Source organism: Aulonocara sp. 'chitande type north' Nkhata Bay, linkage group LG8 (assembly GCF_057382095.1).
Source record: "Aulonocara sp. 'chitande type north' Nkhata Bay isolate Kocher_YH1m ecotype deep benthic linkage group LG8, A_spYH_male_GT1.1, whole genome shotgun sequence".
Lineage (NCBI taxonomy): Eukaryota > Metazoa > Chordata > Actinopteri > Cichliformes > Cichlidae > Aulonocara > Aulonocara sp. 'chitande type north' Nkhata Bay.
This window is the reverse complement of record NC_141351.1, coordinates 24,795,590-24,815,784: the sequence shown is the minus strand read 5'-3', so window position 1 is coordinate 24,815,784 and position 20,195 is coordinate 24,795,590. Positions and strand designations below refer to the sequence as shown.

The following is a 20,195-nucleotide window of genomic DNA, read 5'->3' as shown; positions in this document are numbered from 1 at the left end:
TGCAGCCCCTCCTCGTACTAGAAGTGGGGCGGCAGCTTGACATCTCAGCGGACTGAGAGGACCAGAATGATGCAGGAAGGAGCCTGCTTTCTGGGCTCGATGAGCACAGTGTGGTTTGGGATGTAGCGCTCAGCCAAACTCTCTCTTTATTAAAATCTTAATTGCAGCGTGGTGCAGGGCTGCAGCAGAAACGTGGGAGCTGTGCGGCTGGAACATGCTGTGCTTGTGGAGAAAGAGGAGAACACATGTGAAATCAAATAAAAGGAAGATGTCAAAACTGGGCTGTTCAGCTGAGACTGAGATTTCTGTCTTGTTTGGTGACATCACTGAAAAATCGTTGGTCTCAGTGGAACCTTTAAGCTTACAAGAGTACAAAGATGTGTCTACTGATGGCTCTGTGATTTAGTAATGGCCAACCTTTTCTTCAAAAGCAGTTAATTAAAAACTAGTAACTTTAGTTTATCTTTAATCTGCTTGTTTGGTTCAGTTACCATAAAACAGGAGAATATTTGAAGCTGTAATCAGGAGCTGTCTTTTTCCAAATTTAGCCCATTTATAAACGAGACGTTCGGGTTTTGAGCTGAATCAGATTTGTCTGCTTTCTGTGGAGGAATGTGAGAGGAGGCTTGATTGAGGTTGTGGAAAGCTTGATTTTGAAATTGATGACATTAACATGAGTCACGTGTCACCAACCTCAGCTGATTTAAACCTTGTTTATGTTTCATCTGCTCTGCTCTGTATTGGCTTTATATCACTGTTCTAATCCTCTTTACAGGCAGGTCCTCCTTTTCCTCGTCCTCTGCCTTCTTCTTCTTCTTCTTCTTCTTCTTCTTCTCTTCTTCTTTATTTTTTCTCCTGCTTCTGTGCCTCTCTGTCACTTTCCAGCTGACAGACAAGCAAAGCATTCCCTGGAGCTAATCCGGCTTCACCTGGACCTGCTCTCCTCCCGGCTGAGATTTCTCTGCACATCGATTAAATTAGCCTTGCTCACCCAGCCATCTTAGCCTTACCTCCATCCCCTTGCTTTCGCATCCACTCATATCCTACCTAAGCTTAACTCAAGCCAGGCTTCAGAGAAGCCGGAAAAGGGTCTTGGCCTGTCACTGTCATAGCTTACGGAGGAGGGTTGCACTGCTGTGTAAAGACTTTTGTGGCTTTTTATTCCTGGTTTTCATAAAAGAGTCCTCACAAAATCGTCTTACTGGAGAAATGAAATTGTTAAGTGCTTGTGCAGACTGAGAAGCCAGACGCTGTCTTAATTTACAGAACAATAACTTGCATAGCTCAGTGTCTCCGCGGACTTCTAGATGTGAATAGATTTTCATTGTTTTCCATGCGGGGATATGAATACTTGTCATTTTCCTGCTCTCTCTGTGGGATTCTGCATGAACCTTCTCTGGCAGTTCAAAACACACTCATCAACATGACGGCCCTGTAATAAACTCAGCGCTCATCCATATGTATATCCTGACTGGGCATGTGTCCTCTGTCATCATGACTTTCACTCCCCGTGTAGCTGACCCCTGACCTGCTTTAATTCACCGTCACCGCTGCCTGAGGCTGTCTTGCCCTCATTTCTAAGCCCTGAGTCACCGCCGTGTCTCGGCTCGTGTCCCCGGCTTCTGTGGCGATACACCGCAGAGAATAATGGTCGACAGTATTTGAATTGTAGAGTGCTTACACATCACTGCTGTGAAAGGGTTTGTCAGCATATTATTATGTATGGGGCTGTAAAGATGTGAGGTGCCATTAGGATTTTAAAGCTTTAGTTCATCCAAATTACGAGAATACTTATTTTTTCTGCTTATGCCATGCAAATCATTTTTATTGTCTGTCATAATGTAAATTTCAAGTGCACCAAGTGGCACATATTCAAAAAAGCAAACATATTGTTCACCTACTTGGTGTTTTTGCTTATATTTCAGAACCTCTACAGCATCTGTGTTTAATTTAGTCCAAAATCTGAGGGTCCAGGTTCATAACTAATTTGATTAGACTAAAACATTTATAACCTGTATATGAAGGACAAACTTGGAGTTTTAAACCACCAAAAGAAATTTAACTCAATCAGCTAGTTTATTAAACTAGAGAAGAAACATTACTCTGCTGGTCTAGATTAAATTAGATGAGATTAGATTAGATTAGTCCTTATTGTCTCCCTTGGGAGAAATTTGTCTTGGACAAGCGAGGGCGACACGTCACATAAAATCATAACTTCACACACTGATAATCGCCCTGAAGTTTGGTGCCTCATACCTTTATCAAGACAATGAGGAAATCGGTTTTAAGATTAATCTCAAGCAGCTGCATATAAGTTACAAGTGCCATTAGCTTTCTTTATTCCATTTGTAGTTCGTTACAGCATTATTGAGCAGATTCAAACAGGTTTTGGATCCATAAGGGTAAACAATGTTTAAAATGCCCTCACGTTATTCGTATTACATGGCACTGAATAAAAAAACAAAACAAAAAAACAATACAAATATTCATATTTTATATTTTTCATGTTTCATTTCTTCTCATTGTATTTCCACTTCTCCAAAGAGGCTGTTATAGTTTCATAATTATTATTTTTTAAATATACAGAATTACCTTTTGGGATGGATGCAAAGTGCCTTTATGCAGTACGACTGATTTCAGGCTGAGTTTTCCTCCTCCACTCATCTGTATCACACTCACAACCCACAAATAAACGATAAAATAAAATAAAAGTTTCAACATCAACACAACAGACAAAGTCATCATCAGTTTCAAAGAATGGAATAAGATCCTTCTCACGATGGTTCCTGGAGCCGAGAGGCTTTTCTCACTGAGCCTAGACTAACTCATGTGACCCTGGCTGAGTGAATAACCAAGGGACAGATCTTCAAAGTCTTCATCACTACAATGTTGTGCAGCCAGAGACTAAATATCACCAGACTCTGATAAACTAGACCAGTTTAAATGGGAGTTGATATTTCGACTTAATGTGATGCAGATCTATAACTGATGACAGGTCAGGGTAACTGATGGATGATTTAATTTTGGAACTGTATCCAGAAAAAAGATCAAATAAACAAAAGTAGCAGACATAAAATGATTCTGTGATCTCTCCATACCAAAAACCCGAGCTCTTTCCCCTCCCCTCAGTTCCTGCTCTCTCCGTCACGCTCTGTGTGTGCTCCGTCACATGACTCTATTTCCTCTATTTTCTGAGTGCTGCCTACTCCAATCAGAGAATGTATCAGATGATGATGATTAAAAACGTATAAACCTAAAATTTAGATCAGTGAAATGCAGGATTTGTCGGGTTGTCGGTTTACTTCAATGTGATGTCTACTTGAAAACTGCATTGTTTTCACATTTTAGACATAAGATTACTGTATGATGGGAGGAAACTAAGAAACAAACTCATTGTCAATATATAGCCCAGAATAGAGAAACCTTTTTTTCCCTTTATGACCTGAAAAAGAACCTTTGTGCAACTTACAACAAAATTACTTTTTTTAAGCATTAAAAATGTTTCTCCTGGTAAATTATAAAAGAGGAAAGTAATAATAAACGAGGTAAATAGGAAATGAAAAAGTCAATTAAGAAGAAGAGAGTCTGTTGGTTTCAAAATGCCCACATTTCAAATTTGGAAATTTACTGAGTGATTCTGCTGAATATAGGAAAACTGTTAGCTGGATGGTATTCACTTTGCAAGAAAACAAAAAACATATTACATTTTCTCTGTTGACACAGAATCTGACCAAAAAAGAAATCCTTTAAAACTGATTAGAACAGGGAAGATGAACAAATAACATGTTTGTTTTTTTTAATTTTCCTGTAATTTGGATAAACTAATCCTTTAAAATAGATTTTTCCAAAGTAGTTTGTGGTGAAAGGTTGTGCTTTGCTTTTTAACCTGGCAGTCTTGAGATTTCTGTTTCCTGTAGTTGCCTCCATAGAGCTTTTTCTTTTCCCGCCTGGTCTCCATTTCCGCCTGTCGATCTCCCAACCTTACCTCTCTGGGGGAGGGGAGGGTTGTAGGGGATGGTTGCAGAGCTGAAGAAGACATCATTTCAACTCCGCACCCTTGATCTGATGCCCAATGCTTCCATGTTTCCAGGTGTCACATATGCTGCAAAGGGCTACTTCGACGCTCTGGTGCGGATGGGCGAGATGGCCAGCGAAAGTCAAGGCTCTAAGGATGTTGGTGAGTCCTTGTAGTGGCAGTAGCACCCTTGATGGGGTACAGGGGGGTTACACAAGCAGATGGTGGATGGGATCGTGCTGTAGGGCAGAAGCAGCTGATGACCAACCTGAAATTGGACACACACACCCAAACACACACTCACAGATGTTTTTCTAGCACTTAAGTGCTTCAGAACGTTGTGTAAATCTTAAAGATGAGCGTTAGCCTGTCTTTTCCTGCACTTCAGAGCTTATTTGATACATTATCACCTCCAATTCATACAGTGAAACACATTCTGGTTCGAGAAGAATTAATTCTGCATGATTGTCACAGCTTGCCCATTTGGTTAATCCCTTGTTTCCTCACATTCCGGAAAGATAAAGGCTTTCCAGTCACTTTTTTATTGCACCGCTGTGAGCGAGTAATAAATTTACAAATTTGTTTGGCATTTGGTATTCACAAGAGCGCACATGGCGAGGTGGATTTGCTTTCTATTCATAATAAGCCCTCAATATATTTACAGTGCTAATGAAAAATCTTCCTGTTTTGAATGGCGCTTCCAGCAAGTTGTCAGGATAAAAATTTCCCAGCTCCCTTTGCTCTCACGCAGCGTGTCGTCTGGTTTCGGTTGGATCAGCTCTGGTTCTGTTTGGTATAGACGCAGCTATAGTGATAACTGGTGTTGATGAGAACTAGCTGATAGCTGTTGTATGAAGCAGGACAGCACTGTTATAATTGTAGACCAGGTCACATGCCGGGGCGTGTGCAGAGTCTTTGTTAGTCCGGGATTGTGGAGGCTTCTTCTTTCCTTCACCTTGATGGGATGTAAGATAGCAGGCGTGTCCTGAATCAGCAGAGGAGAGGAGGAAGAAAGGATGGAGAGATGGTTAGAGGAGTGTGAAACAGACATATCTGAGGTGACTGAGGAGGATATAAAAGCTGCATCCATTATTCATGTGAGGACCTTTTTTGGGGGCTTCCTCGCATTTCTTCTGGAGCTACATCTTTTCGCTTTTCCTCCCTTTCTCTCTTTGAGCAAATACCGGGTAGAGCTCCAATATGAAAAGCTCTTTTCTTTATCTATTCGGTTTCGCCTCCATGATTTTTTTTTATGTAGTTTGAATCATTTTCATATCACACTGTTTTAGGGTTGAATGTTTAAACATCCAAGCCGGTGACTAACTTTAAATATAAATCATTAAAGCCACTTAAAAGTAGGAGGAAAGGCCTTTGCACACCAAGACTATTTTCATCATGAGTAAATATTTCTCCCAAAATGTCCGTCACAGTGTTTTGCAACTGTTTGTAGGAGTCACTTATTGTGTATATATGCAAATATGCACTACACATGAACGCTTTTCATACATTAGAGATGATTCTTTTTAAAAAATGCAAATTTTTGACTTTGTGTGCAAACTCCTTAACAGGACATCCCATCATCCATCTCTGCATCCCCATTTCCATCAGCTTGGTTGCTCTTCTGTTTGCCTTTCATGCTCTCTGTCCTCCACGACTGTGCTTCTGTAGTCTTTTTGTCTGCATGTTTGTGTTTCTTTTTCAGTTTCTTTTTCTAGCAGCCTAACCATGACTCAGCAGCCCTTTAACAACTCAGCAGAACTTCCCTCCGCCTCCAGTGAAATGACAGACTAGGCTGAGCAAAATGGATTGATGCCGTCTCTGCATATCAGCAGCGCTCAGAGCGGCTGTGGTCTGTGCAGAGCGGAGGGGGAGCCCTTCTGACGGCGGTTATTGCTTTTGTGGATTCTTTAGCATATTCCATTACTGGTGTTAAGCCTCACGGCTTCACTGAATTACCTGATGAAAACAGAAGAAAAATGTAGTTTGTGGATGATTCTGCAGTCACTCGGTATGAAGTGTGCAATTTATATCAAAGTTCTCCCAGTTAATCCATAGATGACAGTGTCTCAGTGGGATTTTCTTTTCTGCAATAGTAGTAGACAAATATGAACGTTTTCTGGAGATACTGAATTATTAAAAATACATGAGCAGGCGATGAGAGATAATTATCCAATTTTTCTCATTAGACCAATTCAATGATACGTTATAAAGTAAACAGCCTCCTTTTGCCAGTTTTGCCGGTTTTGCTCCAGAAGAAGCCGGAGGAAACACTGAGCACCATTGTTGCTGCATAATGTGGAAAAACTCCCAAGCCTGCCAGCTTATTAATTAACAGATAACAAGGGTTGTGCGTTTGGTTTTGTGTGTGTGACTGAACTAAATTTCCTCAGCTGGCACATGTCTGTAGCTGTGACCGGAGCCACGAGCACAGAATCCCAGATAAGCAAAACTGTGTGTGCGTGTTTGCTGGGGATAATCACTCATCCAGGCCTTTACCACAAACTTCATAATTAATGAGGAATGAAGGCAGATTTGTAAAATCGTCCAACTTGTAATTGTTCCTTTAATTGGGTTTTGTTGAGGAGAAAATGTGTTGGCGCCGTGGAGCTGAAGTAACAGGGCCAAACTACAGACTGCTTCAACTCTCAAAGTGAAATCTGGCAGAAAGGCTCCGCCACCTCCGACTGTACTCTCTGAAACAATGTAATTAATCACAGCGCATTAAAATGAACAGCAGCTAATGGCATTAGCACATGAGCAGAGGATGGAGAGTTGCATGTGACAGGGTGAAATGAGGAGGGAAGTGAAGTCGGGCTGAGAAATTGACCTTGATGGTCAAAGAGAAAAATTTAATGTGGGATGGAAAAAGCACTGGACTGTTGATGAATTAGCTCACACATTAGCAGCTCTGATCTTATCCAGGCTAAACGGATCACTGCCGTTCCTCTTAAATAAAAGATGGCGCAAAAGTTGATCATATTAGACATTATTGAACAGCTTTAAGTTACAATAAGTGTCCTGTTTGTGGAAGATCTGATGTTTTAATGAAATCGTGAATGAATCTTTGAGGCTGACGTTTGCAGTTTGAGTCTGTGATAGTTTTTCTTGTCCTGTAATTGTAAATGGTGAAATCCACTTTGTCAGATGGCGTTTGTGCCTAATCATTAAGCACAAGGCATTTTATAGCAGTGGCACCTGGTCAATACTGGTTGCCTGTCCTAAGTTGGTCTGCAGAGTCCACTTGAGGAGGCTGAAAGGGTGGAGGTGGGCTAAGTCACAGGTAAGTCAACCATAAAAACCACTTGGTTAGATTAAGGCATTGAAAGTTACTTATTTGGTGAAATTTAGTGGTTTGATTTAAAAGGCACCCTGCACCTTACCCCAGGTGGCAGCAACCTTCGACCAGTACCATAAGTTGCTGTAGGACCGTGTGGACAGCCTAGCTTCAGTGTGGCGAAGGAACTAGTTCCTAACTGAAACTTCTGTCTGTGTATATTCCCAGTTATCCATTTCATGGTAACCTGTAGATCCTGAAAATATGTTTTACCTCTTCAGAGCTTAAGAAGCCTCTTAGATGAGAGGCGGAACAGCTTAAAAACCTGAAGAAGTCCAGCTGTGGTTTTTTTCAAGCTCTGAGGACTTCTACATGGGTTTGCTGTTCTGTTTCTGGCACTATCACCAAACAATGACTCGTAAAAAAAGCAAAATGTAAGCCTTGAAATATAAGCATACAGCAAAAAAGGTTGACTTAAGGATTTCTGGTGACACCAGCGGTAAAATAGTGTTGTGGATTTCTTCTCCTTACTGGCCACTTTGAGCATTTTACACCAAAAAACATGTTCATTCATTCATACAAGGCGTTTATCCTTCACATACAGCATTATATATGGAGTATATGGATGTTCACACACTGATGGATGCATCAGAAGTGATCGTGGGTTCAATATGCTGAGTGAAGCTTCGATGTCTCAGTGAGAAGCTGAAGCTGCGATCAGTGGGAGACCGCCTCTACTATTTGAGCGTGAGTCGCTGAACTAATCCAGCCTTTACCCATGAATAGCGTTACAAAAAAAATGTAATAAGGACTAATGCATGTTTCATAATAAAGCCTCAATCTGCTTTTCAACCCATTTTCAGCACCAGTTATTAACAGCAGAGGTTTATGAATGTGTCAAACTGCAAAAGAAGTTCTAACACAGAGATGCTCACCACGGTGTTTTTAAACTAAACACTCTGGCAGCTTTGTGTGTCACTTAAGAAGCAGCTGTGGAGACATGGGAACAGTTTAATAGTAGACTTGAGCTGCCGACACACAAACACATACTCATAAATAGACTTATTGTACAAGCAAACACCCTCACATGCCAGAGCAGGCCATAATCAAACTGACTAAAAAGCAAGAAAGCATTACATGATTATTATCCACTCCTGCAGCCTTAAAATAAACTGACACACATCTCCACACGGGGACAGAGATGGACCGTGTGGTGTCATACATGCTAAACAACACTTGAGAAACTGTGACAGCAAGAGGAAATGATGCACCGCTGTGCTTCATTCACTTGTTCTTAATTTACGCGATGCTGTCAGAGTTTGAACAACTGCTCTGCTGCATGACTCCCTGTGAGGAGAGACGAGATACTCCATGACTGCAGAGTGGAGTGTCATCCCACTCATCCTCTCCGCTTTCACTACGCTCTGTGTCTGCGAACGCCCCCGCTTTGATGTGGGAGCTCAGGCAGCCCTGGGAGAACACGCCGACTCTGCACACATTTCTAAAAATAGATTAAGTGAAACGCAGCGACTGGAGCTGCTTCAAAGCAGGAGGAGAGAGGAGCTCGGCGCGCGAGCCGCAGCCCAAACATGGTTCGCCGGTGATGTCAGTATCGATGAAAATGACATTATCCTTCTTCCGTATACTAAATATGGGCATGGTTGTGAGCAAAAAAATAGGAGGCTCCTGCAGTTCCGGTTCCCCTTTGTCCATATAAGGTCTCTGCCATTCAAATGCAGCGTTAGGCAGGGATTGTACTCACTCAGGTCTGTGCTCAGACACAAAACCTGCTGGAAGCATGAGGAAAAACAGCCCTTTGGCTTTTCTTATCGTTTCCTGCAGTACAGCTAATTTAAAATCAGCAGACTGTACATCCAAACCCGCATTCATTAAAATCTACTTTAAAATCTCGTCATTACTCAGGCTTTTCACGTATGTCTTACCGCAGGTAGAACATGGAGCAGGATTGTTCAACAAAACAGGATTAATATCATGAGCCTTATAAAAGATGACCTCATTAAAACTGTTCTGCTCATACAAAGTCTGCTTGGGGTGGCAGCAAATGGAGATGAGATCCAAAAAGACATCCTATTCAGATGTTCAAACTACCTCAGCTGTCGCCTCCTGATGTGAAAGAGCAGGAGCTTCAAGCCTCCTCTGGATGTCTGTCTTTAAGGCTGAGGACAGCCAGTGGCAAAGATGCAGCTTCATATGTGAGGGTTCAACTGTAAATCGACTGGTAGATCAAAATCAAATCAAATCAAAATCAAATCAAAATTTATTTATATAGCACATATTAAAAGAAGCTTTGCCTTCTGGCTCAGCTCTGTCTTCGCTTGGATTCTCTGGTACATTTACATCACCGCTGATGCCGCACCGGTTCAGCTCACGCTCCATCTTTTCATCACTCCCGTGTAAGACCTTGAGATAACTGAACTTCACCGGTTAAGAAGTCTTCCCTCAGCTCAGACAGAGCCACAAACTGTTCTCCAGCATAGATTCTGATCCCGGGTTTCTCACAGTCTTCTCATGGTAATGTTCCGATGAGGCCAACAGAGCAGCATCATCCCCCATTCTGTCTTTTTTACAATTAGATTAGGACATTATTTTCTAAAGCACTGATTTATAGCGCTTTCACTATACATCAGCTCTTAGGTAGATTTTTATATTTCTGTGTCTGTTATTCATGAAATATATTAATTATTGTTTAATTCCATAGTAAGCACAAAGACCTCATGATTCCTGACTATCTTCCACCAGAACTCCAGCTCACTTGGGATGCGTGTGAGCAAATTATCGTGGTGTATCCGCATATTTTATGCTCTCATTTTGTTCCTATTCATCAAATTAAAATCTATCCCGTGTCTTCTCATTGCCGTGGGCTGAGCACTCTGTAGCATAACATCCATCTCATTAAATCAATTTAAGGTTAATTTAGATGGCCAAATTTAAGGTCCAGGAAACAATTACCCTTTGGATGATTAATTCATTGCAACACATATTAGAGAACTGTGTCGACCTTTAAGGCATATTTCTCCACTTCAGCCAACATACTGTTAAAGGATAGCACGCTTTCACAAATGGGAACAGGGCTAGATGCAATCAGTGACTCAATTAGGCAACGGTGGGGGAGAATGTAATTCTGACGGGTCAGAAAGACAAAAAAATTCCTTCCTGTGGTTCAATATTCATCAGCAAATTTCACTGTATAATTTTCCCCTCATTTGTCTCTCAAATAATTAGCTGGTGTTGCAGAGGGAAGTGGTTTGAATCGCCTCTCATGCTGCACAGCTGGATGGCGGCAGCAGAAATATGAGCACTCGCTCTTTGAAGCAGAGGTAGAGAAAACAAGATGAAAGCAATAATAAAGGCTCGTAAAGAGGGACATGAAAACATCATTTGTGACATTCTAAGGCCATCGCTTAGGGAAATTCTTCCATAATATGCACAACTGGTGTCCCTCCAAATGTGTCTTGCTTGAAATCTCATGCTGCTCAGCTTTAGGGAAAAAAAAGCTGTTGACCCCAGTGTAACCCTCATTTTTCTGATCCAGCAAAGGCAGAATTTCCCCTGAGCTTCAGCTCCAATCTGAATTCAGCCAACATTCATTCTGCATAGAGGGGAGAAAATGCAGCAGGAGCAAATGACCGTGTATAACTTTAAAAATCATTGATTGCAGCATTTTGAACCATCGCTTGACGTGCAAAGTCAAAACGAAAGGATATTACTGGAGTTTACACTCAACTGGAATGATGAGGGACACAGCACAGGATGATAAATCGGTTAGTGTTTGCTTTCATGCCGAAGCGAGGACAGTTTTCCTTTTTCTGTGGAGAGTTATAATTTTTCTTTCTCCTGAAGGTCTTAGTACATAATGAAGTAAGTACATCCCATCTCATCCCAGGGTGTCTGCTACTGCCCTTTAGATGTCCTTTAGATACTACTGATGTTGCAGAGATGCATTAAGGTATACTTTGGCACTTTAATGAACCGGATGCAGCAATTTAGTCTTTCAGTCCTCTTTTAAAACTCTAAAGAGTGCAAAGAGCCGGGTGGTAGGGGACGTGGTCGAGTAATGCTCTACACTGCACATAAACGATGGACATAGTCACTGAAATTTCCACATTTTGAAGAATTAACTTTAGCATTTTAGCTGCTGCTGGAACCTGGGGACGGGTCATAGGGGCAGCAACGTAAGCAGAGAAGTGCAGACTTCCTTCTCTCCAGTCACCTCGTCCAGCTTATTCAGAGGAGCTGAAGGTGCATACTCTCCAGCATGTCCTGGGTCTACACCGAGGCCACCTCCCAGATGGGCATGTCTAGCACACCTCGCCCAGGAGGAATCTTTGTCAGGGTCCTGAACCGCGTCAACTGACTCCTTTTGATGTGGAGGAGTAGCAACTTTACTCTGATTACTCAGAGTGACTGAACTCCTCACCCTGTCGCTAAGTTAGCTGGAAGCTGTCCTTTGGAGAAAGCTCATTTCCACCGCTTGTATTTGTGATCCCATTCTTTCATTCACTACCCAAAACCCGTGACTGCAGATCAAGGCGGGCGAGGCTTAAATGCTTACCTGCCAGCACAGCTGTGCCACCAACTTTTAAGCCTTACCAAAATCCAAACTTATGTGTGATTAAAAAAAAAAATATTTGATATATATTCCAAAATATATACTATATAAATATTTTGGAGCTACCCTCTTGTCGTCATTGCCAGTCGTTAGAAATGCACAGGTTTGTCAGCCAGGAGACCGCTGTTTGTGTCCTGTCTGGTAGCTTCATGATTTACACTTTGTTTGGCTTTGTTTTCACTTCCTCAATCAATCGGACTAAATTAGGACAGAACCAAAGCACGCAGTGTTCCAAAAGGGCTTAAGATACAGTTTTTGTCAGCTTTTTTTCCCTAACTGGTGATGTAACCGAAAACCCAAGTGGCTAATCTGCGACTGGGTACCAAACTATCCTTCCTCTGCCCGGACATCACCAGAGCAGAGCTGCCCTGCTAATTTAACTTCCCTTTACTGCTCCTGCCTTTGTCCTCATGTCACCCCAGGTGGAGAGGGAGGATGCAGAGAAACAAAAAGAGGAAGAAACAAGAGACATGGTGAAGAGAGAGATGCAGAAGAAAGAGCAAGGAAGGCGAGACAGAAAGCGATGTGCTCCCGGCTCGTTAGCAGCTTCCACCCAGTCTCTTGGCAAATCAAAACCAAACTGCCGAGTGAGCACAAAGGCCGGAGCGCCGGCACTTTGATCACCTCCACCTGCCCTTCATTAATACAACCCACTGCAATTCATCAGCACTTTAAAACAAGCTGTCTTGTCAACAGTGAGCTGGACGTCTTTTTGGGTGTCAGTCAACTGACAAAAAAGAGATCAGCGAGGGATTGTGTAGTGATTAATTTAGCAAATGTCTCTAATGGGATGTTAATGTGGCTTTAATAATGTGTTGGACTATAAAATGTCCTTGAGCTGTCGCATTGTCCTTGATGTGGGTAGTCGGCCAAATGGTGACTTAATGATGCTGATAATAGAGACTCTGATCTGAGACACTTTTCATACATGCGAGTCGTTTCGCACAGGAAGCTGTTGTTAGGCTCTTGATGCCTGTCTCCTCCCAGGCTTGTGGGATTTTCTCTTTCTGCGTGTTTATCCATTTCAAAAACCGAACATAGTGGCACTTGTCAGCTCATTATTAACTTATTGTCACCAAGCTGTAGCGTGAAGCTGTCAATGAATTCTCCTCTGTCATGCCTTTTTAAAGCAATGCCCCATTTAGTGGAAGAAGAGATGTTTATAGGCTTGAAATCCACATTATACCCTGATTCCCACTGTCGCCTGTGCCTCAGTGTGCTAACTCTATACAAGCACACAGAGCAAATATATCTTCTTTTTCTTTATTTGTACATTTCTCACTGTGAGAAACGATTAGAGGTCAGAAGTAATGATTTAAGATGACACAAATTGTGTTTACCTGCCTGGGTCTCTGTTGATTTGTCGAAATCCCATCCACCACTCTGTGCCTGCGTCTTTGTAGCAGCTTGCATCTTCTGCCACAGATGATCACTCTTCATTTAGCACCCCATCAGCCACCACGTAATGATTATGTATAGCCAGTCATTCCTATCGATCTCCTGTAGCTCGATCGCGCTTTTAAAAGATTCATTTTTCTTTCCGATAAACTGCAGAAGCGAAGACGTCAAACAGCCCAGATCTAAGATGACATGTTTACACTCACTTCAGCGGGATTTGTGCCCTTATTGTAATTTATAAGATGAAACGCAGTGACAGCTTTTAACATGTCAGCTTGGGTTCTTACTGCCGGTGGAGTGCAGGATTATAGCTGGACTACAGATGCACCAAAAGTTATGCTGATTAACTGCGAGTACAACAAAAAAACTTGTTATTACTTTGTTGTCAAGTGGATACTTAAAATCTGAATGCTAAATCAAGCATTGTTACTACTTCTGGGGAAATTTGCACATGTTCTCGGGGGTGTTTATATGCACCCTGATGCAGCCGGTGTTTAGCAAAATTAAAGACCCAGAAGAGCACAACAATAACGGTGTCAATCATGCGGCATTGTGGAGGACAAATCTCCCCGCAGCACCTTGTACTCCCTTCACTGCAGCTTTCTGGGGATTAGAGCTGCTTGTTTGCTTTCAGCCTTCTATAATACAGTCCCTGCAGAGATGCACACTACATAAAACACTTTCCTTCATATGGCCATTAACTGTGGCTCACTCCCTCCTTCTCACTCTTTAAAGCCCAGGAGCTGCATGGAAAAGTAGCTGGGGTAATAAACCCAGATGTTAGCGCTGCCCTTTGGTTGCCCAAATGAGTAATGGGCTTGTTCCCACCCTGCAGTCTGAACTGCTCTTACTGCACATATCCACTGACAGAGTGTGGTTTGGCAGTTGAGTCACTGGAGTGTTGAGCGAACTGTGATTGCTGCTTTTTTTCTTTTAAAATCAACTTTACTCCACTTTTGGTTTCTCAGCATTTATGAGTCATTATTTCTCAGCCCATCTATGTTGAGCTGTTGTGTTTTTCTCATGTGTGCTGTAAACCTTTGAATCTCACTTAATTGCTTTTGAGCATTAGGTTTTCATTTGTTAGCTAGATGTGTCCTTTTTGTGTTAATTTTTCCAAGAACAGCATGAAGGAACAATGTCATCCTAGGTGGAAGACAATGCGACTAACTGTGAGAGTGTGGCCTGCTTGAGTCTTGGTTTGTGAGAACATTTTGCAGACAAAAGCAGCGATTGTGTATTTAATCTTTAATTGATCTGGACCTGCGTGTGCTGAGTGTTTTACTCCCTTTTAAGCCTCAGATGTTGTGATCGGCTCTGATTAACAGTAAGCAGCTTACTTCTGCTGGGTAGAAGTCCGATATTTCACAATGCAAGGTGGAGAGATTTTGGATTAGATGGGTGCAATTAAACAAGAACATCCAGGAATTTGGGGATTTTCCAGGTGATAAAAGCCTGTGGGTCAAAGCCACAGAGGAGCACTGTGAGACCTGTTGGCTCTTTAACAGTTTTTTTCTTTATTACAAGTTGGTTTTCATTTTTTGACCCTTGTTCCCATTGGCTGTAATAGTATTGAACTTTGGCAAATGGATCAGGAGATGCCTTTCAAATTTTACTTATTTATAGAAGATCGGTGCAGCCATACTGAGATCTGCTGTTGGCTTTGCACTGTATAGTGTATTGCTGTTTATTATTGTGCTGCTTGACAAATAAAACACCAGAACACCACCGTAACTGAAGGTCTACCTCTCAGTAGAGCATATTCAAATTCAAATTCAAATTTTATTTGTCACGTACACAGTCATACACAGTACGATATGTAGTGAAATGCTTGGACAACTGCTCGTGACCTAAAGAAAACAAAAAGGAAAAGGCTATGAATAAGATAGGAAATAAATATGAAAAATTAAAAAGGGTAAATTTAACTAGGAAGGAATAAAATATAAATTAAGGTTTAAAAATGAAATAACTGTACAACACAAATTAGAATGAAGGGTAAGGTATTTATCAGATAATTTGATAAAAGTGCCAATAAAGGCAATAACAGCACAAATGTAGTTAAGCTGTGTGGTTCAGTTTTTGGTAGCAGGCTGCAAACTTGCTTATTTCTGCTGTAAAGTTGAATATTTAAACGTAACCGTCTCACTTTTAGAGCCTGCCTCAAGTGGTCATTAGAGGTATTGCAGTTTTTGGCACATATGCGTTGCTTCATTGTTCAGCTGCTTGTCTCTTACTAAATTGCAGACATTGTGGTGATAGTTATGCTCCCATGCCAGCTTGTTATCAGTCAGAACTGCCCTTGAAGGCATAAAAGCTCAAACGAGGATTTATTTATTTTTATATGCTTCAGCAGCTGGTGGCAGGGTCACCATCTGCTGCTCTAAAGTTTAAAGTGAAGTGAATGTCTCTAAAGTTAAAGTGAGATGCTCTCAGTATGTTGATGTGGAGACTGAACTCTGGCCTGCAAGGGGATGAGAATCAGAGAGAGAAGTCTTCCTCCTCAGGGACAATGAAGAACAACGTAAATTAGCCTGCAGGTACATATTTAAAAACCCAGAAATATGACCAAGGCCAGTTCTTTAAATGTTATTACCAGCTGAGAGGCAGTTTTGTTGGCAGTGAGGGAGGAAGTATGGAAACTAATGTCTGAGGGCTACCTGTGTGATTTAACACACTCGTTTCTCTCTATTTGGACATTTTCTGCTAATATATGGTGAGAAATTCTGAATATTTTCTCATAGGGAAATATAAAGGAAAATGGCCAGAAATGAGAATAATAGAAATAAATTAACAAGGAAGTTGAATCCTCCCCAAGAATCTGATATTTTGTTATATTCTAGAAATGAATGCCCCTTTAATCTTCAGTATTCTGCTACCCCCCTCTGGCTGAAATCAACATTGGTGCAGTTGTGTGTGATAGAGGTGCTTGAGTTCAGCCCGGTCGCCGTCGCTTGTCGATGGCCAGCGGCTGTTTATTAATGGATGGGATGGGAATGTGCGTTGGGTGTCCTCCAAGAATCAAAGGAGAGTTTTGAAAGTACACATCAGTGCATTTATCTGCCTCGTTGGCCCCAACGCCCTATTCGCCGGCAGTCAGACACTTCCACAGCGTTATAGCCTTTCGGTGCATTTTCATAAGGAAGCAGGAGGCTTTAAAGTAAGCTGGTGCGTTGGATGAGAAGGGCTGTGGGCTCAACTCCCCTGTGTGGCTTTCTGTTCTGCATGCATGAGTCAGGTTTGCCTCGTGTGTGACATTGGAGTTTTGTGTGAGGTTAAAGGGCAGCCAGGATGACATCTTGCAGAAGTTAAAATCTTGTACTGAGAAACTGGTGACAGCAAATTTACAAAAGAGGGATGTGCTGCACGGCTCTGATAGCTATTAGCAAGAAAACAGAAACCATTTACTTTGTGTGTTTTGTAGGACTAATAAGATTACCTTATTATACTGACAGTGACAGGCAGAAGCTGTTGCAAATGAAGCAAATAGGGGAAAGTAGGGAAGAATGACGGCAAGAAAAAAGGCTGGTATTGACCTCAGCTGCTATACATCTATCTGAAATACTCAAGTTATTTAGCAGAAGCTTGGATGCAGACTTAAATCCAGTCCCCTTAAGTAAATATAAACTTCTTTTCCTTCCACCTCTGCCCCCACCTCCTCCTGCTCCGACCTTTCCTAAATCCCCTCTATCTCATCTGCATGAACACAGCACTTCCATTAAGCCCATTAATCCTGTCCAGGCAGCCCACTCTCTGTGTCCCCTCTGACTGTCCACTGTCCGGTGTTCACAGGTCTACCAACACACTCACATACACCCTTCGCTCAGACTCACTTCAAGTCAGCGCTGCAGCGGCGTACATTATCTAATGTCAGCATGCATTATGCAGGAGGCAGATGAGTGACATTAATATATATTAGTGGGTTCATTTGGAATAAATCGGATGCTTTATGGTGCCGCTGCAGCTGTAAGATGTACTTTAATTTAGGCTTTTTCATAAAATACCAAGAGCGGTTTACTTAGTGTCTTATATTATTAATATTATATTCTTATATTGTCTAAGAAAAGGGAAAAACTTCTGTATTTCCAAATATTATGGTAGATGTGCAATAAGAAACTGCAGTACATGTACAGGATGTTCTATGAGATGTGTTTGTTTTTATAGATGATTAACTATTATTTTCTTAAGGCATGTGAGAATATTAGGTTTCCTTTCATTTATAGGTTATATATAATGTTACTAGTACATTACTTTTTAGTATTAAAGTATATTACCTTGTTTGTAGAGCTTCACTGATGCTGGGTTTTTGAGGCAGATACTGAAATTTGAGAATTTACAAAGCATACAAGTAGGGATGCACTGATCTGGGCTGATGTTTTAAAAAGTGCTTGGATTCAGATAAAAATATGTTTAAAAAGAAATTTGTAATTTCACAATTTTTTAAAATGTAGCCAATCCAAAATTATTGATGAATATCAAAAAAACAAAATTGCCAGTATATCAGTTTTCCCCTATTTACGTGTGTTGATTTCCATACGCTGGACAGTATTTCGTTGACAAACAAGAAGCCGACACGAACATTTAAATAATACATTTCACGACCAAATTAATACCCCAGTTTTTAGTCAGTCCTAACATCTGCATGAAAAATCCAGTGTCCGTCTGAGCTCTGGTGATGCGGAGAGCACGTAGATGGTTTGTAAGGGCAGGGTCAGACTAACTGCCTGTCTGAGTGTTTTTCTGTGTGAAATCTTGTTGTGTGTCTCATTTTTCCTGGGGTAGTTTGATCTGTCACTGTCTCTTCAGGTCTCTATCCCTCTGTTCTTTGCTCAAACTAGATCTTTTTGTTCCTTTTTTTGTTTTTTGTTTTTTTACAATGCATTGCGTATTCAGAAGAGGCAGCATGTAGGTATCTTAAAACAATGCGCACCTCCCTGGCTGCATGAATCATCCTTTACTTTCTACTTAGTTTTTTGTGTTTTGTTTCGTTCTCTATTTTTAGCTTTGATTTCTTTCTGGGGTCTGCTTCTTGGTGTTTCCCCCTGTTATGTTGTAGTAATACATATGTCTTATTGCAAGGATGAAATACTAAAGATTTTTTCTTTTACCATGCTGTTCCTGTGTGTTTCTTAGCAGTAGTGTTGTAAGCTCTTGGTAAAAGGGAAATCCACATACTTTCAGTAGGTTTCTTGGTTAACACTCTTATTTTTCATTCATTAGCGCATATTTCTCGAGTGCACTTTTAATTTTTGTCACTGTTTTGAGTTTCGTCTGCTTCGTCGATATCATGAGCTGTCTCATTTTGTCCTCTTCCCTCGACACCGTACACCTGTCTCTCATCTGTTTTGCGCAGCTGCATGGTCTCTCTTTTTGCACGATGTGTGTTGCTCTCACACAGAGTTTGAATGATTTAATATCGCTATCTTTTTTCCCTCTCTCCCTCCCCTCCCTTCTCTCTTTTTGTTTATTGTCTTTCTTTGTCTTCTCTCTCCAGGGGATGTGCTCTTTCAGATGGCTGAAGTGCACAGACAGATCCAGATCCAGCTTGAGGAGATGGTGAGCATGTGGTGGTGGTGTTGCTAAAATCAGCAGTTCTTAAGCCTCGAGCCAGACGGATTGTGGGATGGTTGCTTTGGAGTCACACGATATATTTTAACATTTAATACCCAGCAGGACACACTCCCTACTGTACACGAGTAGCTTCTACTGTAAATCCAGTTTCTAATGGCAGCAACTCTCTTTATTTGCTATGGTTTGTTTACTGATACTCTGATATGTAAATTACAGTCATTACAGACTGAAAACATTCTCATTTCACTTCTCCAAAAGGTCTTTATTTGAATCCAGCAAAGAGTAAATTGGCCAATTGTGGCAACATTAGAAGGAAACGCTCAGTCAACAAAAAGAAACAGCGAGGAGCATCCTGTCTTTAATGTTTATGCAAATTGTGTTAAAGGGTATTTTGCAACTGGAATCCTTGATCTTTTGGATAATAGGTGTCAAAGATTCAAGGTAATAATGATATTTTTTTTGTGCAGTGGTACAAGATGCAGATTAGAAACTGAGCAAATATTAAATTTTTATGCAAATATTTCATTCGGTGCTGACTCTCAGCAAGTTAAATAGAACTTGGGTTATATGAACATATCCAAAGGAGAGAAGGAAGGTCACAGTATATTATGTGCAGAATCCAGTCTATACTGTCCTGTGTTCTCTCAGCTTATACGTGCACACAGGCAGCAAACTCGGTGCACACTGCCAGACACCCTCCTTTATTTGCATTGTAACTGGAAAAGTCTCACACTTCACGGCATTCCTCTGCACCAACACTAACTCATGAGTGACGTTCCTGTTTTAAAAAGAATCTGCTGTGGTTGATCATGTGACTGCTTGAGGTTTCAGTGCATTTTGTTGTTTCTTGCATTGTGTTTGAGGCTTTTCTGTGTCTTGCAGTTAAAGTCGTTCCACAACGAGCTGCTCACAGAGCTGGAGAAGAAGGTCGAGCTGGACGCGCGATATCTGAATGTGAGATTCCCTTCTTCACAAGTCACTAAACTGTGCCGCTCTGATGGGCCTTTCAGCCTCTTCTAGCTTATTGTTTTGGTTTGGCTACACTGTTGCTGTTTAGTTCAAACGCATCACTTTGAAAAATACTTGCTGTGTGCTGTTGGAATAAAAGCTGCAGACTGGTTTAGAAACCACCTGGAGAAACTGGTGGAGACCAAAGCAGCGCTAAAAGAAGACTAACTGATGGACACTAGCTAGCCTTTACTTGATTCAGTCAATTTCATTCATCTCTAAAATGTTGTAGACGTTCATAGACAATGATACCGTTTAGTTACGTCTACCTTGTGCTTTCCTGAAGCATTTCATGGACATTC

The 20,195-nt window shown here is 41.3% G+C and overlaps 1 protein-coding gene across 14 annotated transcripts in view; it reads left to right on the top strand.

Moving 5' to 3' along the window:
* baiap2b (BAR/IMD domain containing adaptor protein 2b) overlaps positions 1-20,195 on the top strand; it is a 77,408-nt gene that overhangs the window by 28,625 nt on the left and 28,588 nt on the right. For 13 of the 14 annotated variants that reach the window (XM_086304507.1, XM_086304504.1, XM_086304506.1 and 10 more), the window contains 3 exons: positions 4,091-4,177; positions 18,809-18,870; positions 19,768-19,839. In XM_086304507.1, the coding sequence (XP_086160633.1) occupies positions 4,091-4,177; positions 18,809-18,870; positions 19,768-19,839 (221 nt within the window). The remainder of the gene's footprint in view (positions 1-4,090; positions 4,178-18,808; positions 18,871-19,767; positions 19,840-20,195) is intronic. The other variant, XM_086304510.1, reaches the window with a different exon arrangement.